The following is a 13,753-nucleotide window of genomic DNA, read 5'->3' as shown; positions in this document are numbered from 1 at the left end:
TCTGAGTTGGTGTCGGCGCAGAGAACACAAACTCTCTGTTGCTACATTGGCTAGCTAGAATCAGACCTGAATCACTTACAGAGACATACTGATGCTTCCATCCTGTTTGTTGTTTCAGAGATCTTTGAAGACATGTCAACCCTCTTCAGCCTTGGGTCACAGAGTCAACAAGATCGGTCATTCACCAGCAGTAGCCGCTTCAAATACGTGTAGGATAGAGGGTCAATTTCCAACCTTTTCCATTCCTCGGACCACCAATTCACTGTCCAAATCTCCCGAGAACCACCGTTCACAGGGTTACAGTCGTTTTTGTATTTACTGTACATCCGGAATGATAGAATTTAATTAATCAGTCGAAGTGAAAGATGAAGGCCTATGAAGATTGTAAACATCATCCAAATCTAGGTCAAATCATTGTAATAATACATTATTCAGCGGATGATAGGAAGGTAAGCAGTGTAAATCTCACTGGCGGACTGGTAAAAGTAGTTCACCTCCTCTGCCTGAAGCCTGGTGGATAACGACCCGACATGTTAACTCCCATGATGCTCTGCAACACAGGACTGCAGAGGGTTGCCTCAGCAAAGATCTCTCAAAAAGTACTGGGATTGTATGGAAGCGAACAAATAATTATAACCTCATAATGAATCAAACAATTATGCATATGTTTGTTTTGTTGTGAAGGTAACTTTTAAAATTCCTATTTCACATTACCTACACCCACTCCCACGAAGCAGCCAAAGTTTTGGGAGTGAAGAGCTTTCAGCTTCAGACTGCTGGGGCTGTCGCCTCATCTTTTCATAGCCACAAACTCGTATTTTACAGCCACAGGCCAAAGTCTAAATTGTCAGAAAACTATTTGCTTGTTTTTCTTCAGATAAGGTTTGTGTTAGGCATGATGACAGAAGCGATGTGAAGGTAAGGTTAGGTTTAGAATGAAATGACAACACCAATGTGTAGAAATAGGCCATGTTAGCGCTGTCTTTTTGTAGCCATGGAATTGTGACAACCCATCATGGCCTTGACAACATTAACATTTTCATGTAGTGTGACATGACAAGGGGGTGGAGGTGTAACTCCTGAATGGTGAGAATGGAACCAATTAAACCAATTAAACTGAGTCTGAATGTCTCATGAGCAACATACTTCTGTGGCTACGATGAACATGTGGTCCGACCCCAGTTACTACTGCACGTACAGCATCAGTTTCAAATACATGCAAGTGTTCGACAGATGTGGCATGAACAAACACAACAGCTCTGAACCCTCCCTTACTTACAACACAGACCGCTCTCCTTTTTCCTAACCTGCCTTTTATTACTCTCTTGCATGTTGCTGTAACACAGGCATCGGCCTAAATAATGGGCATTCCATTGTTATTACAGCTGAAAGGCAACAGTATGTTTGCTGTTTTACAGTGGGGTTTAATCCCTGAAAGTTCCAGTACAGTAATACAGAGCTGTAGTGAGTTAACCCAACATTACAGTAATACAGAGCTGTAGTGAGTTAACCCAACATTACAGTAATACAGAGCTGTAGTGAGTTAACCCAACATTACAGTAATACAGAGCTGTACTTTGTTAACCCAACATTACAGTAATGCAGAGCTGTAGTGAGTTAACCAAACATTACAGTAAAATAGAGCTGTAGTGAGTTAAATCAACATTACAGTAATACAGAGCTGTAGTGATGTAACACAACATTACAGTAATACAGAACTGCATTGAGTTAACCCAACACTACAGTTATACAGAGATGAAGTTAGTTAACCCAACACTAAAATAAAACAGAGCTGTAGTGAGTTAACCCAACACAACAGTAATATAGCTGTAGTGAGTTAACCCACTATTACAGTAATACAGAGGTGTAGTGAGGTAACCCAACATTACAGTAATACAGAGCTGTAGTGAGTTAACCCAAGATTACAGTAATACAGAGCTGTAGTGAGTTAAACCAACATTAGAGTAATACACAACTGTAGTGAGTTAACCCAACACTACAGTAATACAGAGCTGTAGTGAGTTAACACAACACTACAGTAATACAGAGCTGTAGTGAGTTAACCCAACATTACAGTAATACAGAGCTGTAGTGAGTTAACCCAACACTACAGTAATAGAGCTGTGGTGAGTTAACCCAACATTACAATAATATAGAGCTGTAGTGAGTTAACCCAACACTACAGTAATAGAGCTGTGGTGAGTTAATCCAACATTACATTAAAATAATGATGTTACCCCACGTTACAGTGAGTCAAAGGCTCTGCACTTAGTTGACCCAGCTGTCCTGACATTCCACTGCCCTGATGGCGCTTCCCTTACCGCCACACCCAGAGCACTTTTACAGAGACACAAAGCAGAAAGGAGCAGACACTACCAGATAGCAGATAGAAACTCTTTTAACCCTCTCACTGCAAACTCTTTTAACCCTCTCACTGCACTGAAGCCTGATCATTTGTAGTCATTTACATTGAGCTACAATAAGGTACAACACATCCTATTATGCAATGGCTTCATAAAGTGAATCAGTCTAGAGAGAGATTCAGCGGCTATAACATCCAAAGCTGACATGCAATTACTGCATCTAAGTAATATCCTCTGGTTATGGAGAGACCTGCAAGGTTTCACTAAGCAACCCTAACTTGCTCTTGCATATTTCATTTCTGCAGAGAAGACTGAATGTTTTAAATCATGTTCTGATTGTAATACTCAGAATATTACACAAGAACCAAATGTGCAGAGCATGTTACAACAGAGGTCCTGAGATTTTTCTTTTTCATGATGTTGGTAGGCAGGGCTGGGGTTAACTCCATTGAGGAATTAAGTCCAACGACTGGGAAATTCAGTGCTTTCCAGTGAGGAAGACTTTTTAATTTGTTTTACTTTCTAAACTAACTGGAATTTGTGCGCACACATATTTTTAATGTGCGTGTGCAAATGTGTGTATAATATATTGTGAGTGTGTGTGTGTGTGTGTGTGTGTCAGACTAGTGGAACATGGTGCTTGCCTGCTGTGTGACTCTGATAAAGGTTGTTCTGCGACTGAGCTCCTTGAGTTTGGCGGCCCCTACATAGGTACATGTGGAGCGGAGACCCCCTAAGATATCCCTGATGGTGTCCTCCACATCTCCACGGTAGGGGACCTCCACCGTCCGACCTTCTGACGCCCTGTGGAGGGAGAGGGGAACGTCACTGCCAGCTTGCTGCTGACAACTGGCCAAAATGTGCCCTCTACAGAGGGGAGACGTTTGGTATGTGAGTGGCGGGATGTCGAGATGGCAACGATGGATGAAAGGAATATATGACGGTGTTGCTATGCTGGAGGGAGAATAAAAAATACGTTTGAGCGGATTCTCCTGCGCCAGCCCTACCTGTACTCAGCCACACCCCCTACGTATTTCTTCATGGCGGTGTCGGAGCTCATCCCGTAGAACAGCTTCACCTTCTTGCCGTCCTTCTCAACCACCTCACCCAGGCACTGGTCGTGTCCGGCAAGCATGCCGCCCATCATGACGAAGTCCGCCCCTGCGCCTGAGGACGCGGATGGGAGGCCAATCAGCAACCAGCCGTGGGCGGGCCTTGTTGAAAAGGCCCCTGTTGTATCGATGGCCGTTCACATTCACTGGACTGATAACAGCTATGGGTCAGTCAGTGAGGGGGTGTACATACCAAAGGCTTTAGCCACGTCCCCTGGGCAGCTGCAGCCACCATCCTGGGATAGAGAAACCAGACGTGTCGTAGCATGTCTCCAGCGAGTTATATTACAGTTACTGCATGCAATTTCAGTATAAATTAGCATTTTTAATAGTAAATCATGCCGGGCAATGTAGTTTATATTTATATTGCTGAATGGCTTGTGGTTGTATTTGTTTGTAACAACTCATACAGAGTGTAATGTAGTTGGTTTCAAGACAAATGCTGCCCCCTGTTGTTGTAGTGTTGGAGCTGAGATTGCTCAGTTTAGATGGGTCTTTCATGGCCGTTTCCACAATAACAAGAGAATCATATCTCTTAAACAACTCCACTGATTATACTTTGTCACGCCCTGGACCATTTTCAATACTAACAGAGAAAGAAATAATGCTAACATCTTAATTCTCGGAATCCACCCCAATTCAAAATAACTGGGAGGTGACTCAAAAGATAGGATTGTCTGTCTCAGTGTGTGTGTGTGTGTGTGTGTGTGTGTTCTTGTTTTCATCACTTGTGTCCCCATGACCATAGTAAAACCTGAACAATGTCACATGTGGGGACATTTTTCTGGTCCCCACGAATCAAAAGTCAATTTCCTGGCTCAGGGTGTAGGTTTAGGGTCAAACTCAGTTAACTTTAGAGTTAATATTGGGGTTTCTTTAAGGTCCAGGCATTGTTGGTTAGGTTTAGGGTTAAGGTAAGGCATTACATCTAGGTAAAGTTTAGGCAGACATGTTACTTAATTGAGGTTAGGGTTAGGGTTAGGGTTAGGTATAGATTAGGGTTAGGTTAAGGTTAGGGTTAGGTTTAGGGTTAAGATTAGGGCAAGGGAGTGTGGAATTGTGTTTTTATGGTCCCCACAAGTTACAAAAACAAGGATGTGTGTCCATGTGTGTGCCCTTACTGAGATAATGTGTCCTTTCAGGCCATGGGCGGAGTCTGCACACTCGATGACAGCGCTCAGCTGAGGGTAACCCACCCCGGTCTTGATTCGGGTGGTGCACACTGACCCTGGAGACGGACAGACCACTGATTATTCTGCTGACATTTCACAGAACAACATGGCTCATGTAGAGTTCAAACTGTGATTCCTCACCTCATCACCCCTTTGTGCTACATTACTCTGTGTGTGTGTGTGTGTGTGTGTGTGTGTGTGTGTGTGTGTGTGTGTGTGTGTGTGTGTGTGCGCGTGTACATCTAACACAGCAGTTCCAAACTCCGGTCCTTGAGTACCCTAAACAGTCCACATTTTTATTGTAGCCCCAGCCAAGCACAGCTGATACAGCTTGTCCACTGATTATTGCTATGTTGAGTTCAATGGGGAGGGCGTGTCCAGGGCTACAACAAAAATATGTCTGGATGGAGGTATTGGAGGATCGGAGTTGGCTACCACTGATGTAACAGATCCGAACGGTATCGTGGGGGGGACTCAGGCTGACCACCCACCTGGCCCGATGCCAACTTTGATGATGTCAGCACCACCAAGAATAAGCTCTTCCACCATCTCCCCTGTCACCACGTTGCCAGCCTGTCGACACACCCACACAGACACACCCACACAGACACACCCACACAGACACACCCACACAGACACACACACAAACATATACAGAATGTGAAAACAAAAAAACACTCAATAGGTTTTAAAGACCCAATGCCTTTGTTTTTTCGTTTTTATGTCCACACTATAATGTTCAAAGAACATGTCTGAAATGGTTTACATGACAAAGGATTCCCTTTTTGTGTAGAAGCTTTTTGAAATTGAACACTGTGGGTGTGGGATGTTACTTTTGGCCAACTACATGATGTCACAAATCTAATTTGAATGTAATAATAACACCAATGACTGTATAGCTGGGTAATGGTATGGGCTGTAGATCAGCTAATCAGATCTGTGTACTGAAAAATCTTCAATTTGATTAATGCCCACACAATCAGACTGAGCATTTTAAAGGCCAAAAGAGGCTCGAGGAAATAAACAGACAGTGTTTTATTTTACTGTACATAAATGAAGAATTAAAAATAACATTTTAAATACATTTTATTTTGACCCCATAAAATCGTTGCTATAAAGCGACTAAAATACGATGGTAATTTCTGATTAAGCTGACGTAACGCAGCCATGGCAGAGAATGCGGTCTCTATGATCCAAGGAACATTGCATTGAATCACAGATCTTACGAGGTTGGAAGTCTGAAAATACCATGATGGTGTGGTTTGGGAACTTTTGTCTGACTGTTTTGACGAACTCCACAAAATGCTCCGAATAACCATTGGCCACGTCCAGACATATGTATTTGATGGCAGGAATGGCTTCCAGAATCTCCGTCAGTCTCTCTAGATCAGCCTTACCACTGCCAGAGCTGGCCGCAATGTGCTAGAGGGAAAAAACACAACAGCATGATCAGTTCATTCAATTCAAATAAAAATAAACACGTATTTGACCCTGAAGGGCAGTTATACAATTACTCAACAAAGCTCAGACATCAGAGGCTGCAGGTAAAAGGTGTGTATTGAGGAAGGCTGTCTATGGAATGTTCCTGTTCTACCTCTAAGCATTCTGGGTGGTTGGCTGCAAAGGTCTTCCAGTCATCCAGTGAGTAGTGCTTCTGCATAGCTGTGAAGAGAGTGTGCTGGAGGATATGAAGAGAGAGTCAACGTTTCACTCAGTCGAACTGTTACTGTAGATTGTCAGGCTGTTGGTCTTGTCAGTCTGAGAGGCAGTATTGGATTTTTAAAAAAAGGAGGCACTTGACTTTTCCTACCCGTGCTGAATTTGCAGGTTAACTTTTTTATGAATGTACATAATATGACTCTGGTTGATTGTGGTGGTTGTCTCATGTACTGTACAGTCATGATAGTGCGAGGTTGTGTCTTACCCACCTTGCTAAGGACCCGGGCCATTTCGAAGGTGCCGGTGGTGTCCATGTTGGCGGCGATGATGGGGATGCCATGGTAGGTCTGCTTGGAGTTGCGGAATGTGAACGTCCTTGCCAGGTCCACCTACAGGCAAAAAGATGTTACTGTAGCTGCATATACAGGCAATTAGTCATTAAGGCCGGTTGGCTTTTACAAATATAACTCCATAACCCCCTTCAGAAGGCTGAGATTACAAACTATTTATTGTAGTTCTGAAGGTGGGCAACAGTTGTTGAGGGTTAGGTTTAGTGCCATCCTGTGGACATGTGAAGCCTTGGCATTTCTGGGCTTCAAATGAAATATCGGTCAGCTCACTGCTAGAGTTGAAATCTCAATTAAGGCCTGCATTCATACCAAAAGCCGATCTGGGGATATTGCAATACACAAAAAATGCAGAAGATGCTGGCTCAATCTAAAATGCTTTCAGATGCAATCAGGGCATAATCGCCCCCAGGACAAAGAAGGCTGAGAGAAGATGATTAACTGAACTACGTCTGTTGTGTCCAACATGGTCTGACTGGGGCTTTTAAGGAAAGGCCATAGTTCATCATGCTGTCATTATCATGCGGCCAAAAAGAGCGTTTATTGAAACTCCAGACTCCACGTGGTACAGTACCAACGGCAAAGACTGATGAATTATTGAGACTGGGCCCTGTTCTCTCTGTAATCAACCCCCTACTGGCCTCACAGAGAGAGGAAGAGTAAAAGAAAGAGAGGGAGGCCTGGGTCTTGCTTATAGTTCTGTCTACTAACTCAGTAACTGACGGTGGTCAGGGCGACGGGGGTGGGGTGACGATGGGCGGGGTGGCGGACGGGGGGGGTGGCGGACGGGGGGGGTGACGTTGGTCCGGGTGACGGTGAGCAAGATGACGGTGGGCGGGGTGAAGATGACCCATCAGTTTCCTGTCAGAGTGAAACACTGCAATCCCCTCTGCGGTATTGCAGGGAAACTCCTCCCAGCAGGAAATCAATACGTTATAGAGTTTTCCTCCGTTACCGCTGCCTGTGACTAGATGTCCACTAGTCCCCCTGTTTTCCTGGGTGTCTGTACCTCTAGATCTTTATCTCGACGGCCCTGACGGGGGAGTAATGGCTGTGGCTGGCGTCACTGTGGCCACAACCCAGGAGTGACAAGTTGTAGATCATCTGGACTCGAGGGCTGGGTGCAGGGAGGCTGGGACGTGTGGGAGCATCGCTGTAGGCCCATTAAACAGCAGCAGAGACGGGGACCCTGGCCTCCCTCTCTGATACCCTCGTCACACACCCCCCCCCCCGTGACATCATGTTGCAGTGGGACTCAGGAGGGAAAAGAAGAGGGAGGGAGTCTCCGCTTCATCGTGCCGTACTGCATGATATAGATCAACATTGGCATCTCCTTTCATATCCGAGCGCTAACCCTCCGCTGCTACTGCAATCGTTTCCCCTCTGATTCATTACTAAGCCTTGTTTGAAGATCTCACCATTATGAGTATGTGATATGTCCCCTATCAACACTCACATCTCACTGTTGAATTGGAAGTTGTCTAAATGCTTATGTCAAAGGCAACAAAACAGTCTTTTGTCAGTACCAAGTCTCTGTAGGTAACCTTCTTTGAAACAACTTGGAGTACAGGATGGTAAGACACTTGTACGGTAGATCCAAGGCAGAGATGTGTGTGACTGTACAGCCAATGTCAGCCAGTAATCAACCTATTGTATAGATGTGATGATAAAGTCAAGCTCAGCTGTAAACAGCATGTTATACTGTAAGTCAAGGACCTAAATCAGCCTGGAAACCGGGTTTTACATTCAGTATATATAAATCCTGAATGCCAATAAGCTGATAGCCGTGGTATATGAGATCAGATATCACAGGTATGACATCACATCACTTTTTACTGCTTTAGTTGTGTTTGTAAAGGTTTATAAGAGCAAAAAGGCATCTGGGAATTAGTGATTTCCAATATACCGCACCAAATGTTGTGTCAACAATGTGTGGACAGCTCTTAGCCATGGTGTATTGGGTATATACTACAGCCCCTTGTGCCTTATTGCTTAAATATATACTGTAAATATGTGTGTGTGTGTGTGTGTGTGTGTGTGTGTGTGTGTGTGTGTGTTTGTGTGTTTATATATATGCCTACAAATATTAAAACCTGTTTCAAAAGAGAAAAGGACTCATTCATCTGTTTTGTGTCACTGTGTAAAACCACAGAACTGTCTGAGGACAGACACAAGATTGTAGCCAAGCATGGGCAATCTCATGATACAAGACCCTCTCCAGATGGCATGTAATGTTTCCATGGTATGTAATGTTAACAAGACGTTTAAGGCCCATGACACTGTGATATTTGATGCAAGTAAAAGGGTGGCAGACAATATCTCTGGCACCCTTATTTTGGGAGCTGAATCAGTCTGTAAACAGTTTCTTACTGTGTACAGGAGAAGCTAAATCAGCCTGTCCAGAGAAACAGCCGAACACTAAATCAGCCTGACCAGAGAAACAGCAGAACACTAAATCAGCCTGTCCAGAGAAACAGCAGAACACTAAAGCAGAGTGGCCTGCAGGCTCTGGATGAATGAATGGACTTTAAACAGATGGGCCAAAGAAAGATGTTAACTCCCATGGTGTTCTGCACTGTGTAGTACTCTACAGAAGTTTCTTTTCAGGGAAAAACTTTCAACTGGGCATCATGTTAGAATTTGGGTTGCTTTTAGGTTTAGGCATTACCAGTTAGGTTTAGGATTAGTCATTAGGGCTAGGTTAAGATTAGGTATAAATGCCTACTTGTGCTGTTAGTGTGTGTACTCGCATGGTTGTGTGTGTGTGTGTGTGTTATTCTGGTAGCTCCCCTCTGTGTGGAATGTTCTCTCGTTGATACTACATAGGCCTCTCCAGGGCTATTTTTAAACTGTTTTTCCCAGAAGCGTCCTCCTGTCTCATGATGCACCCTACCTTACAACACCGTGAACCCGGATGTCTTCTGACATGGTCCAGGGTTGAAATGAGTGTTTTTGGACCTGTGATCGGTGCTGCCGTGCCATAGGCTGACCTCGGGCTGGCCGTCTTGGCATAGAACAAAGCTTTGTCTCAAACCGTCATGACAAGGTCATTCGCCACCCTGAGTACCTCTCTTTCCTATACAACTCCTGCACATGTTCATACTGACATGACTTAAGCAAAAAAGCACACGCACTCACACAAACACACGCGTGCGCCCACCGTCACCCCCCCCCCCCCCCCCCCTGCGCCCAGGCCTACCTCAGACCGGCTCCTCAGACTGCTCCTCTTAGGTCTGAACAGTACGTCCTTGAAGTCCAGCTTGAGGTCTGCGTCCACGCGAGGCATGGCTCCTGAGGTTGCAGCTACGGGGGCTGAGTGTTGTAGGACCAGGGAGGAGGCTGTTCTTAGGCAGCAGGCTGCTGCTGTCGTCTTCACAGAGCCCCAGCCGCCGAACCCGAACCTCCAGGAGCACAGCGTATTTATAGTGTTCAGGGGGCTGTTCCGGCACAGGCCCCCATTGCTTTATTTGGCGTGGCCGCGGACTCTCCTTCCCTTTCCCCTTCCCTCTCTCCCTCCTCGCCTCTGCCGTTCTCTCTCTCTCTCTCTCTCTCCCCGTACGGCCTGTCCCCTCCCTCGTCTTGCGGTGGAGTGGCAGCAGCGGCGGCCGTTGCTTGTCCACACACGCATCTTGTCATCGCACGCGGCGCACACACACACACGTGCCTGCAGCCACACTGCAGTGGGGCTGGGCAGCACTGCAGCACTGGAGACAGCACCCTCTGACCACTAGGGGCACTGCTCCCTGCATTGCCTGGACAGTGAAATCGATACCCGAGGAGAGAACACGAGAGAGATACAGAGAGAGTGAAGGGAGAGACAGACAAAGATGGAGACAGATAGAGACGGAGAGAGGAAGAGAGAGCGACAAAGAGAGAGAGACGGAGAGGCAGAGAGAGACAGAGGCAGACAAAGAGAGGCAGAGAGAGACAGAGGCAGACAAAGAGACACAGAGATCCAGAGACAGAAAAAGAGAGACAAAGAGAGGCAGAGAGAGAGAGAGAGAGAGAGAGAGAGAGAGACAGAGAGAGAAAAGAGCTGAGGGAGATATGAATGTGAAGAGATTGTTAGATGGTGGTAGAATTGAGAAAATATGTTTTGGACCTATGTAGATGATAATTATTTTCCTCTAATATAATGTGAAATCCGATATCGGTAGGCACATAATTTTTAGTATGCTTGTTCATGGAGTTACCTATTTTACAATGTGTTACTGTTCCAATGACCATGGGAAATTTGGAGCATAGGAATATAACATTAGGATAACCCTCTACTATCTTCAATTTGTGATCCTACTTTGGCCACAAGGTGTCACAATATCAAAGCTTACAGAATATTTGTTCCACCTTGGTCGGCTTCAGCGTTCTGTGATAGTGTGATGGTGTTTAGCGATATTCCACACACATTTTCAAGCTTCTAACTCTTGCTCAAACTCCCCTCTACATAAAACTGTGATGACTTAAATGTGATAACGTAACCGAAAGTAGTTACTTAACATATTATATCATGATGTAACTAATTACCATCTGACCTTTCACCCTTTTTACAGTACTACTGTCTCATTGCACCATGCTTTTAACAGACCCGTCTGGGAACAGGATTTATGTGGTTACAGTGACTGCCCTGCATTGATAAAGCAGCAATATAAGTACAAGACAGAGATAAGAAATGTGTCCGTCTGTGGTACAAATGTACACCATTGAAGCCTTTGCCAGCATGGCAGAATTAAGCCTTTAGTTCTCTGTAAAACAGGCGAATGACAGGTTTCTGTAATACAGGTGAGGTATAGCTTTCTGTAATACAGGTTAGTTTTATGTTTCTGTAATACAGGTCAGGTATAGCTTTCTGTAAAACAGGTTAGTTATATGTTTCTGTAATACAGGTAAGGTATAGCGTTCTGTAATACAGATTAGTTATATGTTTCTGTTATACAGGTCAGGTATAGCTTTCTGTAATACAGGTTAGTTATATGTTTCTGTAATACAGGTAAGGTATAGCTTTCTGTAATACAGATTAGTTATATGTTTCTGTAATACAGGTCAGGTATAGGTTTCTGTAATACAGGTGAGTGCCATGTTTCTGTGATACAGGTGAGTTATAGGTCCCTAAGCAAATCAGTTCAGCCTTATTGCTTGGGAGAGCATTGCTGTAAAAGAAGATGTTTCTGGGTATAAGTGTTTACAGTCACCACATACACATTCATTTTATTTAGCGGTTGGGTTTTAGCCACCTGTAAGTGTCTTTGGATTCGGGGTTGTGCTCAGGCTTTACCCACATCACTTCCGAAAAATCAGCAAGAGGTCGCCTATTGTGTCATACAGAATGTACACAGTGAAAACCTACATCAGGATGTTGAAGGGACCGAGTCTGCCAGACGGGCCTAGAAGGGTCTCGGTGTGTGTCTCGTAACCACTGGGGAGTGGGTCAGTGACAAACAGCTGGACTAAAGACACATTGATGAGAGCAAAGCGGAACACAGCACGTGGTTGGAATTCTCGGCGCGGAGAACATTTTGTCCCTTAGGTCTATTTTCTCTTTTCCCTCCAAACTCAATTTCCTGTCAGAACACAGTCGACAGAAGAGGCAGGCTGTCGTTGTTGGTGTGCATCGCTGACAGACGCGGCTGTCAGGAGGGGGATCCGTTTCAAATGGTTGTCTGCAAACCAACAACATTACATGATCTGTGTATATATCATTACAAATTCTCGAACAACGTTAAGCAGAACACACCTGAGCCAACGACTGAGTAACAGCAACAAGTGAGGTCGAGGATCGGTCTTGGTAACAGCCCTTATTAGATACCAGATCTCTTTAAAACCATCTCCCTCCCTCATCCATCTGTAATGAAGGCACAAACACGTGTTGGGGGAAACAAATGTTATTCGGGAAATGAGAGCAATGAGGCGTCTGGTTTGGCAGAGTGGAGCAGACACAGAAACAGCAGGGGACCTTATCAGTAGCGGGGGTTAGCAAGTCGCTTCCTGGTATAAATCTGAATTTCAGTGTGTAACGGCACCTGTAATAAAGCACCTTTCTTAAGCCGGGTTCTAAGGTGTATAAATAACTCCTATAAATAATTCTTACTCCTATTACTCCCCAGTGTCCTATTTCACACCATGCTGTGTAAACCACTGTAGCAGACTTAGCAAGCACCCCTGTAAGTAAGACGTCTTTTGGCCTGAAAGACATGAAGGGAAACAAATGCTGAAGAGACGACTGTGTCCATGACACTCTCTTTCTGAGAAAGCACTGTGCAGTCTTCAGGGTTGCACTGGAATCAAAAAGGGCTCTTGTCATCATTGTGAAAACACTATGACATCTATAATATTACTGTGTGTAAAGTTACACATGCAGTTTATAATAAACTCATATTTGTTTCATGGGGTCATCAGAAGAAACATGAGCACACAAACTACAATGATCTCACATACCATAAAGAAGGTGTTATACTCAAAAAAAAAAAAATATATATATATACCTTTTCTAAAAAAAAAATATTTAAAACCATCGTTAATCACAAAACGCTGGAATGACATAGTCTTGTCATTCATATAATGGGGATTTGTGAGCCCTCGAAACACAGACTCTAGCTGCCAAGCCACGAGAGTGGAGAATGTCTGAGGAGAACCTTGAGTTTGTAGAGTCAACACAGATGAATGTTGGAACAGACTGCGCTAGTTATTAAGATAATGACTCCAGCGTCAGGATTGTTATCTTGTGGACTCTTTTCTCCTCTCTCCTCCTCTCTGGTGGAATCTACAATCTCCTTTCTCTCCTGTGTCTTATCACTTCCTCCCCCTCTGTCTTTATTTCTCTATCTCACTCCTGTTCTGTTTATCACTGCTCCCTTAAGTGTCTTGGAACATATGGTGTCACATTGTGTAACAATAAATTGATTATGGATTAAGGTCCTATACAAGAGAATGATGTGTGTTTTTCTTAGACAGATTGTCTTACATTACTATTTCACAGTCTGTCATACATTATATTTTACTTTCCAAATAATACGTAAAAGTAAATTTTATTTTAGAATACATGCTAGTTTATTTTTTTCAAGAAGTCCGTACACTTTACTTTTCCGTTCTCAACATAAGACCTTAGG

General features: G+C 44.2%; 2 protein-coding genes across 11 annotated transcripts in view; one reads left to right on the top strand and one right to left on the bottom strand.

The window, feature by feature from the left end:
• The window catches only part of atxn1a (ataxin 1a), a 107,954-nt gene extending 106,839 nt beyond the window's left edge, over positions 1-1,115 (top strand). For all 10 annotated transcript variants that reach the window (XM_034294614.1, XM_034294613.1, XM_029122705.2 and 7 more), the window contains one exon: positions 119-1,115. In XM_034294614.1, coding sequence (XP_034150505.1) covers positions 119-213 — 95 coding nt within the window. In that variant the 3' untranslated portion in view covers positions 214-1,115. The remainder of the gene's footprint in view (positions 1-118) is intronic.
• A 188-nt stretch (positions 1,116-1,303) lies between these two features.
• On the bottom strand, positions 1,304-10,246 carry gmpr (guanosine monophosphate reductase). Its single transcript, XM_029122712.2, has 9 exons — positions 9,853-10,246; positions 6,576-6,695; positions 6,242-6,325; positions 5,896-6,069; positions 5,139-5,220; positions 4,597-4,703; positions 3,669-3,711; positions 3,371-3,530; positions 1,304-3,167 (listed from the first exon to the last, which is right to left on the bottom strand). The coding sequence occupies exons 1-9, from the start codon at positions 9,937-9,939 to the stop codon at positions 2,987-2,989; spliced, it is 1,038 nt and encodes a 345-aa protein (XP_028978545.1). The 5' UTR covers positions 9,940-10,246; the 3' UTR covers positions 1,304-2,986.
• Positions 10,247-13,753: the final 3,507 nt, after the last annotated feature.

Source organism: Esox lucius, chromosome 10 (genome assembly GCF_011004845.1).
Source record: "Esox lucius isolate fEsoLuc1 chromosome 10, fEsoLuc1.pri, whole genome shotgun sequence".
NCBI lineage: Eukaryota > Metazoa > Chordata > Actinopteri > Esociformes > Esocidae > Esox > Esox lucius.
Note: the sequence above shows the minus strand (reverse complement) of the source record. Positions and strands in the feature narration are given on the sequence as shown.